General features: G+C 37.5%; 1 protein-coding gene across 5 annotated transcripts in view; it reads right to left on the reverse strand.

Moving 5' to 3' along the window:
* Positions 1-21,167, reverse strand: part of C16H8orf34 (chromosome 16 C8orf34 homolog) — a 454,294-nt gene extending 433,127 nt beyond the window's left edge. For 3 of the 5 annotated variants that reach the window (XM_030795298.1, XM_030795297.1, XM_030795295.1), the window contains exon 1: positions 20,209-21,167. In XM_030795298.1, coding sequence (XP_030651158.1) covers positions 20,209-20,277 — 69 coding nt within the window. In that variant the 5' untranslated portion in view covers positions 20,278-21,167. The remainder of the gene's footprint in view (positions 1-20,208) is intronic. The other 2 variants (XM_012496054.2, XM_030795294.1) reach the window with 1 other exon arrangement.
* Between the last annotated feature and the right edge of the window lie 589 nt (positions 21,168-21,756).

A 21,756-nucleotide genomic window follows, 5' to 3' on the forward strand; every position in this document is an offset into this window, starting at 1 on the left:
AGACACTTCTCAAAAGAAGACATTTATGCAGCCAAAAAACACATGAAAAAATGCTCATCATCACTGGCCATCAGAGAAATGCAAATCAAAACCACAATGAGATACCATCTCACACCAGTTAGAATGGTGATCATTAAAAAGTCAGGAAACAACAGGTGCTGGAGAGGATATGGAGAAATAGGAACACTTTTACACTGTTGGTGGGACTGTAAACTAGTTCAACCATTGTGGAAGTCAGTGTGGCGATTCCTCAGGGATCTAGAACTAGAAATACCATTTGACCCAGCCATCCCATTACTGGGTATATACCCAAAGGACTATAAATCATGCTGTTATAAAGACACATGCACATGTATGTTTGTTGCAGCACTATTCACAATAGCAAAGACTTGGAACCAACCCAAATGTCCAACAACGATAGAATGGATTAAGAAAATGTGGCACATATACACCATGGAATACTATGCAGCCATAAAAAATGATGAGTTCATGTCCTTTGTAGGAATATGGATGAAACTGGAAAACATCATTCTCAGTAAACTATCGCAAGGACAAAATACCAAACACCGCATGTTCTCACTCACAGGTGGGAATTGAACAATGGAACTCATGGACACAGGAAGGGGAACATCACACTCCAGGGACTGTTGTGGGTTGGGGGAAGAGGGAGGGACAGCATTAGGAGATATACCTAATGCTAAATGACGAGTTAATGGGTGCAGCAAACCAACACGGCACATGGATACATATGTAACAAACCTGTACATTGTGCACATGTACCCTAAATCCTATAGTAATAAAAAGAAAAACAAGAGACTTTGAAAGGAGCACTTAATATAGAAAGGAAAGACTGCTACCAGCTAATATAAAAACACACTTAAACACACAGACCAGTGTCACTGTAAAGCAACCACACAAACAAGCCAACATAATAACCAGCTAACAGAAAAATGACAGAATCAAATGCACACATATCAATACTAACCTTGAATGTAAACGGACTATATGTCCCACTTAAAAGGCATAGAGTGGCAAACTGGATAAAAAAGCAAGACCCAATGGTATACTGTCTTCAAGAGACCCATTTCACATGTAATGACACTCATAGGCTCAAAATAAAGGGATGGAGGAAAATCTACCAAGCAAATGGAAAACAGAATAAAAGCAGAAGTTACAATTTCAGATAAAACAGATTTCAGACAAAACTAATTTCAGACAAAACAGATTTCAAACCAACGAAGATCAAAAAAGACAAAGAAGGGCATTACATAATTGTAAAGGGCTCAGTTCAACAAGAAAACCTAACCATCCTAAATATATATGCACACAACACAGGAGTACTTAGATTCGTAAGGCAAGTTCTTAGAGACCTACAAGGAGACACAGGCTCCCACACAATAATGGTGGGAGACTTCAACACTCCACTAACAGTATTAGACAGATCATGAAGGTAGAATATTAACAAAGATATTTAGAACCTAAATTCAATATTGGACCAAATGGATCTGATAGACATTGATAGAAGTTTTCACCCCAAAACAACAGAATATACATTTTTCTCATCACCACATGGCACATACTCTAAAATCAGCTACATAATTGGACATAAAACAATCCTCAAAAAATGCAAAATAACCAAAATCATACCAAACACACTCTATGACCACAGCACAATTAAAAAAAAGCAGGACCATGAAAATCACTGAAAATCATGCAGTTACATGGATAAGTAATGAAATTAAGGCAGTAATCAAGAAGTTCTTTGAAAATAATGAGGACAAACATACAACATACCAGAATCTCTGGGACACAGCTAAGGCAGTGTTAAGAGCGAAATTCATAGCACTAAATACCCACATCAAAAAATTGGAAAGATCTGAAATTAGCAACGTAATTTCATAACTAAAAGAATTAGAGAAGCAAAAACAAGTCAACCCCAAAGCTAGGAGAAGATGAGAAATAACAAAACTCAGAGCTGAACTGAAGGAAAATGAGTCACAAAAACACCTTTCAAAAGATCAACCAAACCAGGAGTTGATTTTCTTGAAAAAAATTAATAAAATAGATAAGCCACTAGCTAGACTAATGAAGAAGAAAAGAGAGAAGATCCAAACAAACATAATAAGAAATGATGAAGGGAATGTTACTACTGACCCCACAGAAATAAAAACAACCATCAGAAACTCTTATACATAAACTCGAAAACCTAAAAGAGATAGATAAACTTCTGGGCACATACATCCTCACAAGACTGAGCAAGGAAGAAATCGATTCCCTGAACAGACCAATAACAAGCTCCCAAATTGAATCCATAATACACAGCCTACCAACTAAAAAAAGCCTGGACCCTGATAGAAACACAACCAAATTCTACCAGATATACAAAGAAAAGCTGGTGCCATTCCTTTGCCATTTCCCAAAAATTGAGGAGGAGAGACTCCTCCCCAACCTATTATATGAGGTTAGCATTATCTTGATACTAAAACCTGGCAGAGACACAATAAAAAAAGAAAAACTTCAAGCCAATATCCTTGATGAAGATCAATGCAAAAATTCTCAACAAAATACCTGCAAATTGAATCCAGCAGCGCATCAAAATCTAATCCACCATGATCAAGTAGGCTTCATCCCTAGGATGCAAGGCTGGTTCAACATATGCAAATCATTAAATGTGATTCATCACATAAACAGAACTAAAGACAAAAACCACATGATTATCTCAATAGACACAGAAAAGGCTTTTGATAAAATTCAATACCCCTTCATGTTAAAAACTCCCAGTAAATCAGGTATTGAAGAAACATACCTCAAAATAATAAGAGCCTAAGAGCCATCTATGAAAAATGCACAGCCAACATTATACTGACTGGGCAAAATCTGGAAGCATCTACCTTTAAAACTGTCAAATGACAGGGATGTCCTCTCTCACCACTTCTATTCAACACAGTATTGGAAGCCCTGGCCAGGGCAATCAGGAAAGAGAAAGAAATAAAATGCATTCAAATAGGAAGAGAGGAAGTCACACCCTCTCTCTTTGCAGATGACATGATTCTATATCTAGAAAATGCCATAATCTCAGCCCCAAAGCTCCTTCAACTGATAAACAACTCCAGCAAAGTTGCAGGATACAAAATCAATGTACTAAAGTCACTAGCATTCCTATATACCAACAACAGCCAAACTGATAATCAAATCAGAAAGGCAAACCCATTCACAATTGCCACAGAAAAACAATAAAATCCTTAGGAATACAGCTAACCAGGGAGAAGAAAGATCTCTGCAACAAGCATTACAAAACACTGCTCAAAGAAATCAGAGAAGACACAAACAAATGAAAAAAAACATCCCATGCTCATGGATAGGAAGAATCAATATAATTAAAATGACTAGACTGCCCAAAGCAATTTATAGATTCAATGCTATTCTTATCAAACTGCCAACAATGTTCTTCATAGAACTAGAAAAAACTATTTTAAAATTCATATGGAACCATAAACAAGCCTGAATAGTCAAGGCAATCCTAAGCAAAAAGAACAAAGCTGGAGACATCACATAACCCAACTTCAAACTATACTGCAAGGGTACAGTAACCAAAATAGCATGGTACTGGTATAAAAACAGGCACACAGATCAGTGGAACAGAATAGAGAGCCCAGAAATAAAGCTACACATCTATGACCATTTTATCTTTGACAAAGCTGACAAAAGCAAGCAATGGGGAAAAAAAACTCCCTATTCAACAAATGGTGCTGGGATAACTGGCTAGCCATATACAGAAGATTGAAGCTGGACTCCTGCCTTACATCATACACAAAAATCAACTCAAGATGGATTAAAGACATAAATGTAAAACCCAAAATTCTAAAAATCCTGGAAGACAACATAGGCAATACCATCCTGGACATAGGAATGGGCAAAGATTTCGTGACAAAGACACCAAAAGCAATCAGAACAAAAGCAAAACTTGACAAATGAAATCTAATTAAACCTAAGAGCTTCTGCACAGCAAAAGAAAGTATCCACAGAGTAAACAGACAACCTACGAAGAGGGGAGAAAATATTTCAAAATTATGCATCTCACAGAGGCCTAATATATCTATAGGATTAGGCATCTATAAGGAATTTGAACGAATTTACAAGAGAAAAATAACCCCATTAAAAAAGTGGGCAAAGGACATGAACAGACACTTCTCGAAAGAAGACATAAATGTGGCCAACAAACATAGGGAAAAAAAGCTCAACATCACTGATTATTAGATAAATGCAAATCAAAACCACAGTGAGATACCACCTCACACCAGTCAGAATGGCTATTATTAAAACGTCAAAAAACAACAGATGCTGGTGAGGTTGTGGAGAAAAGGGAACACTTATACACTGTTGGGAGTGTAAATTACTTCAACCATTGTGGAAAGCAGTATGGTAATTCTTCAAAGACCTAAGAAGAGAACTACCATTTGACCCAGCAATCCCTGGAGTGCGGATATACACAGAGGAATAGAAATCATTCTACCATGAAGACACATACACAAGAATGTTCATTGCAGCACTATTCGTAATAGCAAAGACATGGAATCAACCGAAATGTCTGTCAATGACTGACTGGATTAAAAAAATGTAGTACATATACACCATGGAATGCTATGCAGCCATAAAAAAAGAATGAGATCATGCCTTTTGCAGTAACATGAACAGAGCTGGAGGCTATTATCCTTAGCAAACTCAAACAGGAACAGAAAACCAAATACCACATGTTCTCATCTATAAGTGGGAGCTAAATAATAAGAACTTAAGAACACAAAGAAAGAAAGAGCAAACACTGGGGTCTACTTGAGGGTGGAGGGTGGGAGGGGGGAGAGGAGCAGAAATGATAACTATTGGGTACTAGGCTTAATATTGGTTGATGAAATAATATTTACAACAGCCCCCATGAAAGATGTTTACCTGTATAATAATCCTTCACAGGTACCCCCAAACCTAAAAGTTAAAAATAAAATTAAATAAATAAAATTTAAAAAAACTTATGTCCATGCAGAAACCTGCATATGGATGTTTATAGCAGCTTTATTTATAATTGCCAAAACTTGGAAGGAACTAAAATCTCCTTCATTCAGTAGGGAAATGGATAAACTATGGTATATCCAAATAATGAAATATTATTCAAAACTAAAAAAGAAATGAGCTCTCAAGCCACGAAAAGACATGGAGGAACCTTAACTGCAAGTTACTAAGTGAAAGAAGTCAATCTGAAAAGTCAATCAATACTGTATGATTCCAACTATGTAACATTTGAGAAAAGGCAAAAATATGAAGATAGTAAAATGATCAGGGGTTGCCAGGATTTATAGGGGAGGGAGAAACGGATAGGCAAAAACACAGAGGATTTTAGGACAGTGAAAATACTCTATATCACACTATAATGGTGAATATACATCATTATATATTTGTCCAAACCCATGGAATGTACACCAAGAGTGAACCCTACTGTAAACTACAGACTTTGGGTAATAAGGATATGTCAATATAGGTTCATCAATTGTAACAAACGTTACACTCTGGTGGAGGATGTTGTGATGGGGGAGGTTGGTGCCTGCATGGGGCAGGTGGCATATGAGACACTTCTGTAGCTTCCTCTCAATGTTGCTGTGAACCTAAATCCTCTCTAACAATGTGATCTTTCTAAAAAAAAAAAAAAAAAAAAAAAGGTAGGGAGATTATTAAAATATGTTTATTTCAATGCAGAGATTTGGGATTCTCAGAAAGTCTCTAATATGGGAAATTAGTATGTAAAATATATCATATTTCCAATCAGCTAAGAAAGAATACACAATCAGTGGTATTGAGGCAGTTCTACATACATATTGAAATAAATAACATATCCTATTTCATTCAATACAATTTCAAAACAATTGATATCTTTACTAACGTAGGACAATGTTAACATAGATGCAGGGGACAGGGTGGAGCAAGATGTGTTATGCAGGAAGGTGTGCTTTGGTTGTTAAATACAATTGGGCATTGTGGTCAGAAAATGTGGCCTGTACAGTTTTATAAGTTAATACATTTGTTAGTATATTCTTTGTGGCTTATATCATGGTAAATTTTTTTCTAAATGCTATGTGTGTATTTTTTAAATGTATAAATTTACTTGATGAAAATGTTTCTGTATCACACACATATATATTATACACACACATAAAATATATATATACCCACTTATATGTAGGTATGTATAAATACACACATGTATGTACGTATATATGTATATATATGTATGTATGTATGTATGTATAATCAAGCTTCTAAACTGGTTATTCGATTCCTTTCTGTATTAATTACTTGTTCTACCAATTTGATAGGTGTACTCCTGAAAGGAATATTTTAAATTTTCCTACTATGAATATTGATTCTTCCTTGTATTTTTAAGCTTATATACTTGACTGTCAGGCCTATAAATTGGTTATTCAGTTCCTCCTTATTTTACCAATTTAATGTGTACTCCTAAGGGAAATATTTTAAGTCTGCCTACTATGAATTCTTTCTTGTACTTTTTGGCTTTTCTATATATATTTCAAAGCTTTACTTTATGGGCATAAAAGTTCTTAAAGTATATCATGGAGTACTTATATATAATAAATATTTTAAAATCTCTGTAACAAATACAATGTACCTCACTTTAAATTCTATTGTTTCAGATACTAGCAATGCAATATCAATTGTCTCATTATTATTTTATTAGTAAATATTTTTCCATTTTTCTTTGTGTTCACCATTCTGTATCATCTTGTTCCTGGTGTGTCTTTTATATAGATTATGCAAAGATTTTTAAGCCAATCTAGGAATCTTTGATTTGATTAAATAATTTAATACATTTATATTTATTAAAATTCCTGCTCTGTCTGGACTTGTTTCTGGTATCTCCTTTTGTTTTCCATTTCTCATGCTCTCCCATGTGATGCCTTTAATGTGCTATTCTTAACTTGGTAATTTAACTAAATATTACTTACTTTTTGGTATTATGTTTCTAATTATTTGGAAGTAACACACTTATATTCTAGAGATTACTTTTAAATTTTCAACACATATGTTAATACTTTTCCATCAATATCACAGATCACTACCCATGTTACTCCCCCCCAATAAAAATTACAAAAAGTTTGCTTAACACATATTTTGCTCTTAGATTTTTCACTTCTTTATCTTTATCCAATCTATCTGTATATTCAAATTACTTTACCTTCCAATTAACTAATTCTCTAATTTGCTCTATTCTTTCTATTATGCAACCCTGTCTACTTTCTTGAAAGTTAAAAAACTATATTTTGGGCTGGGAACATTTTCATTAAACTTTACATTTTGAAGTAATTGTAGACTCATATTCAGTTGTTAGAAATAATATAAAGAAATCCCATGTACATTTTATTCATGTTCCCCCATTGGTAATATTTTGCAAAACTATAGAAGAATATCATAATCAGGGTATTCATATTGACAAAATCAGGATATAGAACATTTTGATCACAATAAGAATCCCTGATGTTGTTTTATTGTTTCGTTCACTTTCCTCGTTTCCTTACTCCATCCCTGACACCCACAAATCACAAATAAAAATTTTGTCACTATTTTATAGATGTAATCACACAATCATATAATACATAAACTTTTCATTTGGCTTTTTTCACTCAGCATATTTCTCTAGAAATTCATCTAGATTTTTGCATGGATTAATAGCTTATTTTTTTTAACTGCTGAATAGTATTCCCTGTCATGGATGCACCACATTTGTTTAATGATTCAGCCACATCTGGGTTGTTCCTAGTTTTTACTATTGTAAATAATACCGCTAGAAACATCATGTACAAGTTTTTGTGTTAACATAAATCTTCACTTCTCTGGGATAAGTGTTCAGGAGTGTGAACACTGATATTCGGTAGTTGCATATCTACTTTAAAATAATGTTGGCTCACACCTGTAATCCCAGCACTTTGAGAGGCTGAGACAGGCGGATTGCTTAAGCCCAGGAGTTCCAGACCAGCCTGGGCAACATGGTGAAACCCTGTCTCTACCAAAAATACAAAAATTAGCTGGGCATGGTGGTGCATGCCTGTAATCCCAGCTACTCGGGAGCCTGAGGCAGAAGGATCATTTGAACCCAGGAGACGGAGGTTGCAGTGAGCTGAGATTGTGCCACTGCACGCCAGCCTGGGTGGCAGAGCAAGACTCTGTCTTAAAAAATAAAAAAATAAAAAAAATTAGCCAGGCATAGAGCATCACGTGCCTGTAGTCCCAGCTACTTGGGAGTCTAAGTTGGGAGGATCCCTTGAGTCCAGGGAGGTAGAAGCTGCCGTGAACCAAGATCATGCCACTGCACTCCAACCTGGGCCGCAGAGTAAGACCCTGTCTCATAAATAAATAAATAAATGTAAAAATAATAGAATAATTTGTCAAAGCGTTTTCCAGAGTGATTGGACCATTTTATATTCTCACCTGCAATGCATGAGTGATTCAGTCTCTCTTCATCCTCACCATCATTTGGTGGTCTCAGTTTTATTTTAGCCATTCGGATAGAGGTGTGTAGTGATTTCTCATTGTGGTTTTAATTTGTATTGCTCTAATGGCAAATGGTTTTGAACATCTTTTCATGTGCTTATTTACCATCGGTATACACTCTTATGTGAAATGTCTCTTCTTGTCTTTTACCTATTTTCTAATTGCATTTAGGTTATTAGAGGGAGTGTTGGTTAATTTGTTTTGTTTATACAAGTAGTCTCCCCTTATCTTGCAGGTATTCATTCCAAGACCCCCAATGGATGCCTGAAACTATATACAGTACCAAACCCTACTTATACACAAATTTCTTCTTTTCCTCTTCACAATTTCATGAAGCTTCATTCTTAATGTATATTTTAGCAATCTCAGCCTGTGACTTTTTTCTTTCCCTATTAAGGAGAGCACTTTCACCTTTTTACTTAAGCACGTTAAGGCTTCTCTTTGGCATATCTGAATTGCCAGAATCACTACTTTTGCATTTAGGGGCCATTACTAAGTCAAATAAGGGTTACCTGAACTCAAGCACTGAGATACCACAACAGTCAATCTGATAACTGAGACTGCTACTAAGTGACTGACAGGTGGGTGGGTGGAATAGACAGTGTGGGGACGCTGGACAAAGGAATGATTCACACCTCACCCAAATCGAGTGGGACAGGGTCAGACTTAATAATGCTACTCAGAATGATATGCAATTTAAAACTTATGAATTGTTTATTTCTGGAATTTTCTGTTTAGTATTTTTGGGCCATGGTTGACCATGAGTAACTGAAACCACAGATAAGAGGGGGCTACTACACTGCTGAGTTTGAGAGCTCTGTATTCTATAAATAGATCTTATCCATTTGTTAGATGTGTGCTTTGAAAATATTTTCTCCTACCCAGTAACTTGTCTTCTAATCTTAATACAGTCTTTCACAGAACAAGAGTTTTTAATTTTGCTGAGGTCCAATTTATCAATATGTCCTCCTATAGACTGTGCTTATGCTGTCAAGTCTAAGTGTAACTCTAAATCTCCAGGAACTTTCCTTAGAATTTCCTTGTTTTTATTTTTTAAAATTTACATCTATAACTTTTATTGACAAATATTATATTTATGATGTACAATGTGATATTTTTATATATTATAGATTGTGAAATGACTAAATCATGCTGATTAACATATCTGTTACCTCACATACTTATCATTTTTGTTTGTGGTAAAAACATCTAAAATCTACTCTGTTAGGAATTTTCAAGTATACAATACATTATTATTAACTACAGCCACTGTGCTATAAAATAGAGCCCAGAATTTATTCCTTCTGTCTAACTGAAACCTCATGTCGTTTGACCAACATCTCCCAATCTTTCTCCTCACACACTCCACCCTCAACCCCTGATGTGTTAGGCCATTCTTGCTTTGCTATAAAGAAATACCTAAAACTGGATAATTTATAAAGAAAAGAGGTTTAATTGGCTTACAGTTCCGCAGGCTATACAAGAAGTGTGGCACTGGCATCTGCTCAGCTTCTGGGACGGCCTCAGGGAGCTTTTACTCATGACAGAAGGTGACGTGGGAGCAGGCATGTTTCATGGCAAAAGCAGGATGGGCAGGGGGGCACAGGAGTAGGTGCCACACCACTTAAACAGATCTCATGAGAACTCACTCCTATCATGAGGCCAGCACCAAGCCATGAGGGATCTGCCACCAGGACTCAAACCCTTCCCACCAGGCCCCACCTTCAACACTAGGGATTACACCTCAACGTGAGATAGGGAGGGGACATCCACACTATATTTTCTGGTACCCAGTTCAATTTTTTTAGATTTCCCATATATGTGACATCATTAAATCTGTGATATACTTTAAGTTAATTTTTGTACAAGGTGTGGTGAGGTCGAGCTTTGGTTTTCTGCCAATGGATATCCAAATGCTCCAGCAGCATTGATAGTTGAAAAAGCTATCCTCCCTCCATTGAACTACTTCCATACTTTGACAACCCTCATGAATGGGATTGGCACCCTTAGAAGAGGCCCAAGAGAGCTCCTTTGCCCTTTCCGTGTGAAGACACATAGAGAAGCCACCATCTACGAATCAGAAAGTGGGCCCTCACCAGACACCAAATCTGCCAGGCACCTTGATCTTGGACTTCCAGCCTCCAGAACTATGAGAAATAAATTTCTATGGTTTATAAGTCGCCTAATTTATAGTATTTTCATTATAGCAGCCAGAAGGTACAAAGATAGCAGATTACATTGATTTTCTAACTGGATTATCCTTGTATCTCTGTAAGAAACCTGACTTGGTCGTAGTGCATAAGTTTTTTTTTTTTTAATTTCTGAATTCTGTTAATTTTGTTAGGTTTTTTTGTGTCTATATTCATAATGTAATGAATTTTATCTGTAGTTTTCCTTTTTTGTACAGTTTTTGTCTGGTTTTGGCAAAAGGGTAAAACTAGCTTCATAAAATAAACTGGGAAGTATTCCCTCCTCTTCTGGAAGAGAGTGTATAGAATTAGTATTGATTATTTTTAAAATATTTGATGATAATCTTCACTGAATTGGTTTGGGCCAGAAGATCTTTTCTTGGGAATTTTTCAAAATGCAAATTCAATTCAATTATATACTTCAGGTTCCATGAATTGTCCAATTTGTATTTTCAAAGACTTTGTCTATTTCAATTAAGTTGTCAATTATGCGTATAGAGTCATCCCTAGTATTCCCTTATTATTCTTTTGATGTCTGCAGTCTATAGTGATGTCCCATTTCATTCCTGTTTTTGAATTGAGATCATGTATGTATGCAATTTTTTTATCCAATAACATATCAATCCACCTGTTTTCAATTTGGGGCTACTAGAAATAAACCTCACTTGCCAAACTTTTTTCCAAAATGGTTGGACCATTTTGCATTCCCACTATTAGTATATAAGTTCTAATTGCTCCAAATCTTCACCAACACTTGTTAAAGTCAGTCTTTATAACTTTAGACATTCTAATGAATGGGTAGTGGGTTTAGCTGTATTTCCCTAATGATATTGAGCAGCTATTCATTCTCTTACTTTGCCACCTATACATCTTCTTATGAAAAGTGTCTATTCAATTATGTTGTTTATTTATTGAATTGTGTTTTTCTCTTCTTATCATAGTGTTTTAACAAAAGTATTCTTTATATATAATAGACAGGAGTCCTTTTTCAGATATATAGTCTATCTTTGGTTTGCCTTTTCATTTTCTTAACAATGTCTTTTGAAGAACAAATGTTTAATTTTAAATAAGTCCATTTTATTGATTTTTTACAGTTTATATATTTCTGTCATATTTAAGAAATACTTTCCAAACCCAAGCTCACAAAAATTATCTCCTACACTCTCTTTGAGAAGAAAAAAGGTTTTACATTTAGGTAATAATTCATTTCAATTTACACCAATACTGCACTGCCTTTTCTTTTACTTATAACTGATTTAATGACTGTTGAAGTCAGGTAGCATATATAATTGAACATATTAATAGTATTGAGTTTTCCTATGCATAAATAAGAATACATCTCTTCATTTATTTAGATATTCTTTAATTTTTTCAAGAGCTTTTATACTTTTTAGTATAGGGGTCTTATATATCTTTTCAAAATTTAATTCCTAAGTATTTCATATTTTAATACCATTATAAATGGTACTTTTACTATTTTAATTTCTGATGGTTGTTTGCTTGAACATAAATATGTAATTGATTACCTGTTACATAAATAGGTAATTGTAAAAGATACCTTGCACCTAAAACCTTAATTAACTTATTATTTCTTGTATCTTTTTTGTAGATCCCCTCTAATTTTTTACGTAGACTAAAAATTGTTAAGATGTCAATTCTGCCTAACAGCACCTATAAATTCAACACAATACCAATCAAAATTCCAGCAGGTATTTTTATATGAAAATTAACAAAATGATCCTAAAATTTATATGAAAATGAAAAGGATCTAGTACATATAATTCTTAAAACCCCCAAACAACCCAAATAAAAACGGGCAACATATTTGGACAGACACATTACCAAAGATACATGGAAGGCAAATAATCACAAGAAAAGAAAATTCGTTGCATTAGAGATCAGGGAAGTATAAATTAAAATAACAATGAGATATCATTACAAACCTATTAGAACGGCTAATGGGTTTCTGGCTAAAAAGACTGTCAATACCAAGTTTGGGTGAGGATATGGAACAACTGGAACTCCTATACGCTGTTCACAGAAATGTAGAATTATACATCCACTTTAATAGCTAGTTTATTTAAAATTTTAACATATACCTACCATATAGTTCAGTCAATCCACTCCAGGTATTTACATAAGAAAAATGAAAGCACTCAGCAATAAAAAGAAATAAAAAATTGGTAACATGCTGCAACATGGATGAATATTAAAATAATTAGGTTAATAATTATTAACTTAAAGATGTTAAAGAGGATACACCAAAAAGAAGTTGCATAGTGTGTGATTCCATATACATGAAACTCTAAAAAATGAAACCTAATCCATAGTGACAAAAACTCCATCAGTCATTGCCTGAAGATGCAGATGGAGTAAGGAGAAGAGGAATTACAAACAGGCTTCTAGATAGTAGGAAGGTCATATGAGGAGCCTGTTCCAACTGAGACAATGCATTTTAAGGTACTTTCCAGGAAATTCCAAACAGTATTTTCACTACATATGCTGTGGTTTGAATGTGGCCCCTTCAGAATTCATATGTTGCCAATCTGAGGGGGTTTATAAGTGAGGTCTTTAAGTGATGATTAGACCAAGAAAGCTTCTCCCTCATTAATGGGATTAGAGCCCTTTTAAAAGAGGCTTCATAGAGTGTTGGGCTAGCTTGCCTTCTGCCTTCTGCCATACAAGGACAAAGTAAGAGGGCCCTCACCAGACCAAATGCCAGCACCATGATCTTGGACTTCCCAGCCTCCAGAACTGTGAGAAATAAAGGCATTGTGTAATAGCAGCAGAAAAACTAAGACAACACATCATTGACTCTGTGTCACTGACTACATATAGGTGCAAAGAAGATGCCACCATTCGTAATAAAGAAATTCTGTACACAAAGGAGAAAGTGTCTCCCTCAGCACTGTTTCTTATTTTGCAGCACTCTTATGCATTTATTGTTTAAATACTTTTTCAGCTATCTCAAAATGATTTTGAGAGGGAGAAGAGGAAAATGCATATGCTTAGTTAACCAGAATTGCAAATTTTCTTTACTCAGATTTTTAGCTATTTATTGTAGAAGCCATTTCCTTGTATAAACATTGACGAAATTCTTAACTACATTCACATAATTTACTATTTAAAGAAACCCAGTGGGTGAACTATTTTGCAAATACTGATTTCCTAGGTGCTCTTTAAAATTATTTTTAGTAATTTTTCTTTTGAGGTAATTTTAAATTATAGAAAAAGTATAGGAACAATACAAATAATTCCTTATTCCATTCACATAGAGACCACATTCAAATTTTGTCAACTTCCCCAATAATCTCTTTCATAACAGAAGTATTCTATCTAGAACCATATTTTGCACTTAGTTGCCATATCCCTTCAGTCTGAGGCCTCTCTTGACCCTCATGACTTTAACATTTTTGAAAACTCTAGAAAAGTTACTTTGTAGATTTTCTTTATTAGCTTTATGAGATATTTTCTCATTATTCAGTTCAGGTTATACATGATTGTCAGGAAAATCACAAAACAATGCTGTGTTGTTTTAAATGCATCCTATCATGGGCATACAATATTGTTTTATCCCATCACTTGAACGAAGTAGTGTCTGCCTGGTTTCTTTATTGTAAACTTACTTTTTCCCTTTGTAATTTACAAGTATTTTGTAGGAAGATACTTAGAGATTATGTAACATCTTATTGTTTATCCAACTTTTACCCATTAATTTTAGTACTGATTAATGTTTCTTGCCTGAATTATCTTTCAGGTGGTTGCCAAGTAGTGATTTTCTAATTCCATCATCCTTCTACTTTTATTAGTTGGCATTCTACCATAAGGTAAAGCTTCTCTTCTCCCCATGAATTGAACACATTCCACATTCCATTAGATCCCAGTGAAGTAAAATATTCCTGTTTTATTCAGTAAAATAATCTGTTACTATCATTCTTTATTTTGACCCTCAAGTCGTCTTAGGGGTAGGCACCTCCTCTGTGGCCTTTGATACATACCTACTATTCTTTGAGCGCTTCCTTACTTTTTGACATATGATACTCCAAACCTTGCTTAGCCCCAAACCTGGAATCAACCACTTCTTCAAGGACACCTCGTTCTACTTAATGGAGAATGGTATTTAGAAACCAAAATGTGGATGCTAGGTGTGCTCATTGCTACCAGGATGTTGCTATTCCCAGGCCCTTCCAGTAGACAGAGCTGAGAAGAAAATGTAGGCATATGCGCTTAAGTATATGTAAATACATACAAATCTATATTTGTTTCTATTACATCTATACCTATTTCTATTATTGAAAGCCATGAGATCACACCAACACCTCCTATTTCAATCCAACACAACAAGGTTCATTCTAGCATTCCCTATACTATCTCTGTGACTCCTATGTCCATCAGTAAGGAGGCTGACTTGAATATATATATTTTTCAATATATTTAATTATTTTCTGAATACTCTGCCCCCACCTTGTATGTAACAAATCTTCTGACCCTGCCAGGCCACTGCCCACTCAGCCCCTTTCTTTAATCGTGCTCCAATAATTTCCAGGTGAACTCCCAACTTAGCTGTCCTTGTCATATGGGTCTTAGCTGTTCTCTTTGTATGGTTCATGGCTTCTTAACTGAATTATGAAAAAAAGGGAGCAAAGCCTATGTTATTTTTGTAGTCTCATATTTCCATTGATCACATTCTCTTAAGAGAGACCCATAAACATTAAAATACTATTTTTTTCCTTTTTTGTGATGGGGTCTCACTCTGTTGCCCAGGCTGGAGTGCAATGGCATAATCTTGGCTCACTGCAACCTCCACTTCCTGGGTTCAAGCGATTCTCCTGCCTCAGCCTCCTGAGGAGCTGGGATTACAGATGTGCACTGCCATGCCTGGCTTAATTTTTGAATTTTTAGTAGAGATGTGGTTTCACAGCGTTGGCCAGGCTGGTCTTAGGTCTTGAACTCCTGACCTCAAGTGATCCAGCTGCCTCAGCCTCCCGAAGTGCTAGGACTACAGGCATGAGCCATCATGCCCGCCCAAAATATTATTTCTTTTTTCAAGTTTATTGAAGCCATATTGGTATACATATATATTATTATTTCTAAGGTTATCTAGTGATTTACTGAATTGATTTTGAGTCACTTTATTAAGCTATTTAAAAGCTGCATGAAAATAAAATACATTAAGGCAGAAATGAAAAGTAAATGGGCTGGTAATAGAAACATGTTATTTAAAGTAACATTTTAAAAAACCATTTTGAAGTAAATCAATGACAACACTTAACTTGGACTCTAGGCAAAATTTTATAAAATGGAACTGCTTTCTTTGTCTTCTGCCTCCTCTAAATGCTCTGAGATCATAAAGATTAATTCAAATTTTGATATAGGAAAAGTCTTCATAACTTTGAGCACTGGGGAAGATCACCTGACAATCATTACTCCAAAAAATATATTTACAATATTTAAGTTGAACATATTATAAGTACCAAGATTATATTTTGTTACTTCTCTAATAAAAGCATTTTCCTAATCATTTTTATTAAAATGACATTTTTATCTTTATTAATGACAAATTATTTTTAAACATTAAAATATCTTTCTGGAGGAGAATTTTACCTCTGGCCATAAATGAGTAACTAGTATCCTTCTTATCCCCAAACCACTGCCCTGAACAATCATAAGCCTGCCTAAATTAGACAAAAATATTCCTTTTCATGTATTAAACAACAGGTAGCCCAAGGCTGTGATCCTTATGAGAGGGGGAACAACCAAAGGAGATCTCCACAGACACCACAGCTCTCTGATAAAAGCAAGGGGCATTTTTTAGGTATGATCAGGGAGGTCAATAAAGTGAAATAATGGGCTTGCTGAGGGTTGGCAGCAAATTGGAGTCCAGGGTTGCACGCATGGCTGGAAGATGTGCAGTGGGGTACCAGAGAAGAGCAAGCTGGGCAACAGCAAAATATATAAGTGATGCAGGCTTTGACCGTAAGTTTGATAAGTCCATTTCATAACATATATGCCAAATCAGTTAATGCAAATTTACACCATGTGAGTAGAAGCACTTTGAGCGGAACAGAGCAGGTGATAGAGCAATTCCATTCTATTTGGAGTGGGTCATACCACACTTAGAGAAATGTAGTGACTTCGGTCTGCCACATCTTCAGTACACAGATTTAAAAATTCTATGGTGATTTTATGAAGATCTCTGCTATTCGGCTTCTTAATAACTTAAGATTTCACACTCTTGTGAGTGTGATCAGGCCTGAACTAATATATATAACTGCCCTGAGCACCCTTCCAATCAATAATAACGGGAGAAACTCAAAGTTTCTATTTCTTTATATAAAATGTGTGTGTGTATACAAACACACATGGAATATATATATTCCACTATATATAATATCTATATATATAACAAATACATATCTTGTAAGACGTAAACCATTACATCTTACAAAAATTAGAAAGTTTGTGAAATGTATTTTTCATCTTACACCTTCATATTATTTAATCAGAATATCATTGCCCAGAATTCTAATGCAATGATTTTTAGGCATAGTTTTGTAATGCTTCACAACATCTTCAATGAAATTTAAAAGTAGTACAAATTTATTCACCTGAGTCAGCTGGAAACAAAATTAATTTCAATTTAAAATTAATTTTGAAACACCATACTGCATGTAACACTTTCGTAAGCATCTCAAATCATAGAACATTAGCAATTAACTAAGTAAGAAATAAACTAAGTGAACAAAGTAGGTAAATAAGCCCTACAGGTAAAAAAGAGGATACAAGTATTCTCAATATCAGTGAATAGGTTACTTTTTGCTATTGTTTTAAATAACATTCATGGATTATCTTTAAAGTATCTCATACCAATTAAGTTTTCTTAAAACATTCCTAACTTAAACTATCCACAAGGGGGACATAGTCAGATACCGCATATTTTCCAAACTGAAAGAAGCCTGTGTCAGCTACACTGACCCAACACAACAAAGCATAGATGACAAGACATGGAGCTGCCAATTTCAATTTGTGAGTGGTGAAAGGAGACTTTAGCTCAGTTTCTCAAAATGTGGTCCAGAAATTAAAATTGTAGCAAACATTTGTGCTGCTTCTTAATACGTTCAGATTGCTGGGCACCTCCTCTGACCCAAATCAATTCCTGTGAAAACTATTGAGTAAGGTCCTAGAAGAGAATGGACGGTCTCTAGGTCAACAATGTCCATTTCACAGGTGGCACTGGTTTTCTAACATGAAACAAGATGGGCTACACGCTAGTAAAATCTTCCAATTTTGTGAAATACGTATAATTGTACTCTCAAAATCAAGCTCTATCATGATCAAAATTGTTGCATAAGGAACTGTGTTACATCCAGCTTTTAGTAAAAGAGAATTTATTATCCATTTTTCTCCCTTCAATTACTTAAAGTGAACATCAAACCTTATTAAAAATGCACTACTCATCACTGCAATCTAAGCTAATGCCAGTGTATGTCATATGTATCCAGTAAAATACGAAGCATGGTAGTGCTTGTTTTTTGGTGAGGGGACCTAAAGCTTTCATGAGACATGTTGCTATCACTTAAAATTCTTCAGCGCAGAACTCGCTGGTGAGCATTAAAAGGTGGGGATTAGAGGGCACTTGATAAATATCCATTTTAGTTTACTTTCTAATTCTGTAGAAAGTTCACATATATTCCTAACTTTATTATTATTACTTGGAAAGAGTCTTGGGGATTTTAAAATAACAAGTTAAAACAGTATTTACTAAAAACAATTCATTTATTCTCCCAGGCTAATTGTACTTTATACTCGAGGAGAGTAGAGAGAAAACACACACTCTAAATGTATTTACTTTATGATTCTTTCGATGCAATTAATACACTGCGTTGCAGAAGGTTTTATGCTTCTGCCTTTAAAAAAATTATATAGGATTATGTATAACCAATAATCATTAAACTAAAGGCAAAGAAAAGAAATCTAGTAGCTCCATCAATTTTATTTCGCTCTTGCATGGATTGCCTTTGTTGACATTTTTGGCAGAAAAAAGCATCAATGCAATTGTAGGACTCTGTACCCCACAATGCGAGCTTCGATTGAAACAATGGTCATATCGTCCAAGACGGATCATCGTTAAAGTTGGGCAGAAAAACTTAGGAGATCTTGCAGATCTTGTTATGTGAAACCCGTCCTCCCAAAAGACCTATTGGACCACACCTTTGTCCTCTGCGCCCTTTTTTTGCAGGGTCATTAACTCGCATTATTTTTTTTGTTCTCCGCAGTTCTCACTTGCTTCTCTTCAGGCTTTGCTAGGTTTTCCGCGATCTCCAGTGCAGCCCCTTCCACTTGCCGCGATTCTGCCTCTCTCAGACACTGACACGTAACCTCCTCCCCATACCAAGCCTTCACCCCAGACCAAGCTGTTAAGAACAGCTACACCTGCTTCTGGGAGACGTGGAGGGGCGGGGGCGAGGCGGGAGCACCTCGACCCTCCCGCGAACTCTCGCCGCCGGTCAGTGCCCCCCGAACTGGATGGGACCAAGGGAGTCCCTCCGCAAGGGCCTCCACTTCTGACTACGGCCCGCACGCCCCACCCCTGCCCAGCACCCTGGCAACCCGCGGGACGCTTTGCTGGTGCCAGCCTTCAATCTCTAGTTCTCATTTTCTCGTGTCCTCGCGCTCTTCCTCCTACTGTATTTTGGTCTTCAATTCTTTAATGGCGAGAGAGGGGGGAAAAAAACAGCTCAGAGCTATAGTCTTCTTCCATAAATACGTGTGTGCTTTTCAGAACCTTTCTCCGTCCCTTTCTCCTGCTAACACATGTGGGGTCTGCAGTGCAAAGGACTCTCCTTTCGTCCAGTGACCAAACGGCAGTCTCTCAGTTTGCCAGTTTCATTCATCACGCCCGCACCGACTGAAGCCTACTCCTCACCAGTTCAGCTTTCTTCCAGTTAATCGTATTAACTGCTAAGCACCTCCTCCACCTTTTCGGGTTCTATTACCGCCCTCATTAAAAAAAAAAAAAAAAAAAAAAAAGAAAAAAAAGAAAGAAAAAAGAAAATCCAACACGAACAAGCAAGATAGCGTGAATTCAAAAAAGAAAGTGTGCGTGTGCAGCACAGTCTGAGTGTGTGCATCCGTATGCGTCGCCTGCCTCAGCCTGCTCGGGTCCCGAACATGTAGCTGAGAGGAGCAGGACAGTCAGAGGGCTAAAACTTCCCCTGCCAGGCTGAGGCTGGGCGCTCCCGAGCTCACCTGTCCGCGTTCAGGTAACTGGCTAAGTGCCCGCCCGGCCGCGTTCCAGGACACCTGGCCGGGACAGAGCGAACGCCAGTGAATCCCAGGGCGCCCTCTCCCGCGCGTTCGTTCTCTCGCCCTCCTTCCCTGGGAGGGGTGGGATTGAGAGTGTTCTGTTTTCATTACTGCACCCCTTCCCCTAAAGACAGCGGGACTGCCCTCCTCCACAGCGCCTTACCTCAAACAGGGGACCAATCTTGTTCTTCTCCAGGTAAGCCTGGATCCGGGTTTGCGGATGAGACGCCATGGGGAACAGACGGGACCGCGGAGAGAGTGCAGGGAGAACGCGCGGCTGTGTGCGCCTCCGCTGGGGACAACCCTCGTTTTACCCGGACTGGGGCCGGGACAGGAGCTCCGGAGCCTCCGCTGCCCTGCGTGGCTGGCTCGGCCCCGGCCGCGGGCGTGGGTGGCAGCCCGGGGAGCTTACGCGCGCGTGGGGCGCTGAGAGCCGGAAGCCTGGGCGCAGCGCCGCCAACTCAGACAACTCTGAGGCGAGGGGAGAACTCACTCATCGCGTTGTCCGCCTCGCGCCCACCCTCGCCGCTCTCCGTAGCGCCCGGCGCAGTGGGGAAATTCGAGGCAGAGGTTCCTTTCTCCTCTGGGCGGCAGCAGCAGGAATCAGGGGGCGGGAGGCGAGCTGCGTCGAGGGGCGCACGCGGGCGGACAGGGGCCGCGGGGCTCGAACTCGCCACCGGCGTGTATGCGTGCGTGCGTGCGTGTGTGTGTGTGTGTGTGTGCCTCCTTTCCCAGGTGACGGGAACAAACAGCCCGGGCTGCTCCCCGAGGCTGCTCGCTCTACCAGCCGCTCCCTAGCTACAGCGCCGCTTAAAAAGCCAATGGTGAAGGTGCTTCTTTCAAAGTGCACATAAATCTGGTGCTTGTTGGCTACTCCTTGGCAGCTACAAATGCAGTTCGAAAGGGGATCGTCCCCACCGCCCCTTCTGAGCCTCTCCTCAGCACCTTCTGCCCTGCCTACTCTAGCGCAGGGGTTGAGAAGGGCAGAGTTGTGAGCAGGTGCGTGGGTTTAAGGGTTTGCCGCGGAAAAGAAGTTGCCTTCCTTTTCAAAATCTGGTTTGGCCTGGAGCAAGTCGACGGGTGAACGCAGCCTGAGAACCCAGCTGAAAACTCTCAAAGTGCAGGAGCTCAAAGGCTGGAAGCAGCCTTTCAGCATTTGACAGGGAGAAGAGAAATGAGTGAGCCAGCCCCCTTCTCCAAAGTTGGCCTTCCTAATCCACGCCTTGAGTCATGTCTGTATACCTATAACTGCATCTCAGACACCACACTATCCCACTTAACAATGTTTCCTCTAGATACTGCCTGAGCTGCTCAAATTTAGCCAATACCTTTCTTATTATGCAGGGATTTCCGAGTCGAAGATTTGCAGATAGCCCAGGCTTCCTCACAGAGCTCTCTTTCTTGTGAAATACAATACTAAGGTCCCAATGACAATTTCCCTGGCTCCTAACCATGATGTGCTGCCCAAATTAGATTTATTTCTAATAAATGTAAATTTTTAGAATGATGGAAACAGTTTTCCTGAAAGCTGACTGCAGCAGTATATATTTTTTTTCTTTCTTTCTTCACTGTGTTCTGGATTTCTGTTACTCATAGTTTCTTTATTGGTGTTCATGTTTTCCTTCTGTATTTTAAATATGTGGAAACATGTAATAGCTAGATAAGTGTGGAATATCCCAGGAACTATTATTAATTTCATGCATTAAGACAT

The sequence above is a fragment of the Nomascus leucogenys genome, chromosome 16 (genome assembly GCF_006542625.1).
Source record: "Nomascus leucogenys isolate Asia chromosome 16, Asia_NLE_v1, whole genome shotgun sequence".
Taxonomy (NCBI): Eukaryota; Metazoa; Chordata; class Mammalia; order Primates; family Hylobatidae; genus Nomascus; species Nomascus leucogenys.